The sequence below is a fragment of the Arachis ipaensis genome, chromosome B02 (assembly GCF_000816755.2).
Source record: "Arachis ipaensis cultivar K30076 chromosome B02, Araip1.1, whole genome shotgun sequence".
Classification (NCBI taxonomy): Eukaryota; Viridiplantae; Streptophyta; class Magnoliopsida; order Fabales; family Fabaceae; genus Arachis; species Arachis ipaensis.
This window is the reverse complement of record NC_029786.2, coordinates 13,131,126-13,135,569: the sequence shown is the minus strand read 5'-3', so window position 1 is coordinate 13,135,569 and position 4,444 is coordinate 13,131,126. Positions and strand designations below refer to the sequence as shown.

The window sequence follows — 4,444 nt, the reverse complement described above, 5'->3', positions numbered from 1 at the left end:
CATTAAATAAATAAATAAATAAATTAAATATTATATTATATAAAATAATTAAAAATTAATTATATGAAGCTATTGAGTCACAGATAATACAGTAGATAAAAACAAAAGATGTGTGGATTGGATTTTTTGTTGTTGCCGCACATTCATTTGGCAGTTTTAGGATTCAGAAAACAGGTAAAAGTTTTTTTCAGTCTCTTCTTTACTTTGCAATTGACACTTGTATAATTAGTTGTGTCCATTTCCATGCAAACTGCCATAACAATTAAACATTTATTGCATAGATAAATTCCAGGAGATACATGTAGTTTACCATTCTCATATAAGAACAAAGATCCACCGAAAACAAATAATTAAAATAATTAATAAAAATCCCCTTTTTATGTAACATGAGGACACCCCATGTTTTTTTATAATTGCCCAAATAAAAAAAAAACATAATAAAAACTAGCTAATCAATTAGGGTTAATTAGAAAAAGATTAATCCAAATCATCCAACAAGAACACATCAAACACCAAAATATGGACATTATTTTCAAATTGCTAGAAACATATTTGGTGTAATAATATTCATGGTTTTAATTAAATTGTGGTAAGTAATTATCCACAACATTTACATCAAAATGCAATTGTAACAAAAATATTTACATGCATTGCAAGTATGACCATAACAACAATTTAAAATCATACATATTTTATTACGTATTATCACTTCAATAAAAATAACTGCCCTTTATATTAATTACGTAAATATTCATCTAAAAAAATAATAATAATTAAATAATTATAAAAAATATTTTTACTTTCAGTTCATCAAAATTAAATTCGCATAAGTAAAAATAATGAATAGATACCTGGAGAAAAGGGTTCCACAATCACATCTATATTCTCTAGTACCACAAGTTTTAGAATGAGCCTTCCAATCAGATTGAACAGCATAGATCTTAGAGCACTTGTCACATTTCCACTTCTTCTCACCATGTTTTCTACAATAATGCTTCTTGATTCCAGTGAGGTCCCCAAGAGCCCTTGAAGGATTGTGATGGACACATGAAGGTTCAGGGCAAACATATGCTCTCTTCTTCACTTCTTTGTTGTTCCTTTGCTTCAGCTTCCATGGAAGATTGTGCCCTCTTCTATGAAGCTGAAGGTTTTGATCCCTTTGGAACCCTTTGTTACAGATCTCACACACAAACCTATTTGTTGCTAATAGTGTCTTTGGTGATAAAGCTATCACTTCAGCATCTGGGTCTAAAATCATATCCCAAAAAAATACAAAAAATAAATAAAAAAAGGAAAAAATTAGAAAATTTTTATTATATACTAAAAAGTGATCAATAATAATATCATGAGTTATTTTTAATTATTTTTTTAATAATATAGTTAAGAATAATAGCTTAATTCTCAGGCAGACAATATATTATTCTAAAACTTAATAAAAAATAATGATAATAATAACAAAAGCTTGTATATATGATATATAAAAATTGAAATTATTATTGGTACCTGGATTTCCAGGGAGGCTTCTCTTTTTCTTGATCTTTTGAGGAGGTTGTTGTTGTTGTTGTTGTTGATGAGGAGAAATGGTTGAAACAACATGGTTTAAGGTAGCACCAAAGTCTTGAATTCTTGTGCCAGAAGAGACACTTGCTTCTTCAGACAAAGAAGTAGAATTGGACATAACTGCTGGGAACATTATGCCTTAAGAAAAATTCTCCAACTTAGAACTATTTCTCTATATATGTGTGTTGTGTTTATATCTATGTAGAATTCATGAAGAGAATCATCATTAACATGCAATAATAATAATAATCAAAATTAAAGAAATTGATGAAAAAAATATTAAAGTAGAATTATTATATGTATAGCTCAATATATAAAAATCTATCTAGCTAGCATCTAGTTACTTTTTTTTCTTTTTTTTTTTGCCCTTAATCTATAATTGAGTGTGCAAAGAGAAATTGTAATGAGTGGTATTTGTAAGAGAAGAGAAGAAGGTGATGATGACAATTAGAGACTAATAAGGAGGAAGTGATGGTGGCAAAAAATTGAAAAAGGCATGGCAAATTAAAATTTTATGAGAAACAAAATGAAAAATTAAAATTAAAAAAAAAAAAACATGGGGGATTTGATGAGGAAAAGGTGTGCAAGGAGACTCAGGAAAAAAAAAAAAGCTAAGAACTAAGAAGTCTTGAGAGAGAGAAAGATAGAGAAGTTAGATAGATGGGAGTAGCAAGGCAAAGACTAGGAAATATCCTAAATCACTTTACTCACAAATTTATAAATTTATTTATTTATTTTTTTGAAAAATAATCACTTTAATTTTTCTTTACTTTTGCTTTCATTCTTTTAAATAAAAACTAATGGTAATGTTAGGAAGATAAAAAAATAATCTGACTAAACAACTAAACTTGTTTTATTTAGTATTTATTTATAATAAAATTTATAAATAAAACTAAAAAAATACATTTTAATAATTTTTTACTAATATTTTTTATTATCAAATATTTTCGAAAAACTAAATTGGTTATTAATCCTTGTTTTTGATGAGAAAGGGCCAGATGCATGCATGGAACTTTCTGTCTTTTCCTTTGTTTCTGTTATAAAACACCCAAATCTTAAAAGAGCCATGGAATGATTTTAAAAAAGAGACATATACACATTCTGCTTAATTAAGATTTAAGAGAACTAAAAGTTAAATAATAATAATAATAATAATAATAATTCAAAATGAGTTAGACCCTACACATATTATATATTTTATATAACATAATAGATATATAATAATCCATAATGTGATCAAAATGGCATGTTCATTTTTTCTATTAGGTACATATACTTTCCTCATGCTTATTATTTGTTTCGTGGAATTTTATAGCAAATGATTGTTTTCCATTATAACACTTGAGGATTTTGTGTCACTCTATCTTTCAGTGTTATATATTATTATTCTCTTACATCCTAGTTTGTAGAGAAAGTGTGTGCTCTACAAACCCCACCAAGGAGAATTTGCAAAGGCTTCTTTTTTTTACCCTCTTTATTCCAAACCCAAATCTAAAGCTACAAAAGGGGTAGCACAAATTGTCCATTTTAAAGGGTAAAATTGTCTTTGTGGTCACAAAGCATTGGTTTTCATTAGCCACCACCATGCAAAAATCACATTCCATATAAACCTTAGGCGTGTATGAAATTGGACCCATCTCAAATTAGCCCTTTGAAACTACCCAAGGACAGTTTTAGATTTCTTCTATAGAAATGTATATTTTTTGTTCTCCATTAATTTAATTTGGAATCCTATGTGGGCTTTTGTCCTCCAAGAGTTTGGAATCAGCTGGAATAATAAGGATTAGATTATTCATCCTTTTCTTTAATTATTTTCTCTATGGGAGATGAATGACAATGATGATATTATATGTATGCTACTCAAGTGATCATTTAGTTTTGGATTATCATCTCATGATCAAGTTATTAATTATTAAAGTTAGTAGATTCTTAAAAGTTAATAGCCTTTTCATCCCTAATAAGTACATGTATATATATATATCACCATTCTAATATATAATTATAGTATATGGTGACTATAATATTTTTAAAAATATTACTAAAATTAAAATAACATTTTTTATTGTTAAATAATATTTTTTAAATAATTACTTAAAAAAATATAAATTTAATTTTAATAATATTTATATAATTATTATAATTACTATAATATAATCATACTAAAATTTAATATATATAATATTTTTATTTCTTTTTTCTCCCGATAAACATAAATTTAGGTAGGCTAAAGTAAAAGTTCAAATTATCAGTATTTTGGTAGTCTTTAGTACATGTATGAGTACATGATTCATCAAGTGAATTGATTTACTAAATAAATTGACCCGTTGATTTCAAAATTAGTATACCAAACTTTCAGTATAAAAAAAAAAATTGGTGTTATAAACTTTTTAGAAATTTTACCTTTGAGAGATTTAATGTAAAATTTATAATATTAATCATAATTCAAAAAGTAAGAAATCATTTATTTGGGATGTAACGAATTATTTTCACATAATAACCTAATTTAATTAATGACGTATCACATATAAGTTGATCTGTAGTATTTTTGAAATTGGTCTCTTTTATATATTATATTGATGATTCTTCTCCAAGTTTCTTGTAGGAATTTGTTAATAAACTATTGAATATTATTATGGCTATTATTGAGTGATCTTTTATTTTGACTAATTAATTAAGATATTATTCGATATTATATGTGGGCGCCTAACTTTTATTGTTTTATGCAGAAAATCCAGTATTTTGCTGAACGGTATGCCAAGAAATTAAAGAAGAAAAGACAAGAAAATCCATTTAATTATGTTTAACATAAGAAAGTAAAAATTTAACTAAAATATTTCCTTAAAAATACTTTTTAAAAAATAAAAACAAAAGAATATATTTTTCT

General features: G+C 25.9%; 1 protein-coding gene across 1 annotated transcript in view; it reads right to left on the bottom strand.

Moving 5' to 3' along the window:
* The window catches only part of LOC107624914 (protein indeterminate-domain 12), an 11,666-nt gene extending 9,945 nt beyond the window's left edge, over positions 1-1,721 (bottom strand). The window contains exons 1-2 of the mRNA XM_016327399.2: positions 1,504-1,721; positions 852-1,248 (exon numbers count right to left, since the gene is read on the bottom strand). Of these exons, the coding sequence (XP_016182885.1) occupies positions 852-1,248; positions 1,504-1,693 (587 nt within the window). The 5' untranslated portion in view covers positions 1,694-1,721. The remainder of the gene's footprint in view (positions 1-851; positions 1,249-1,503) is intronic.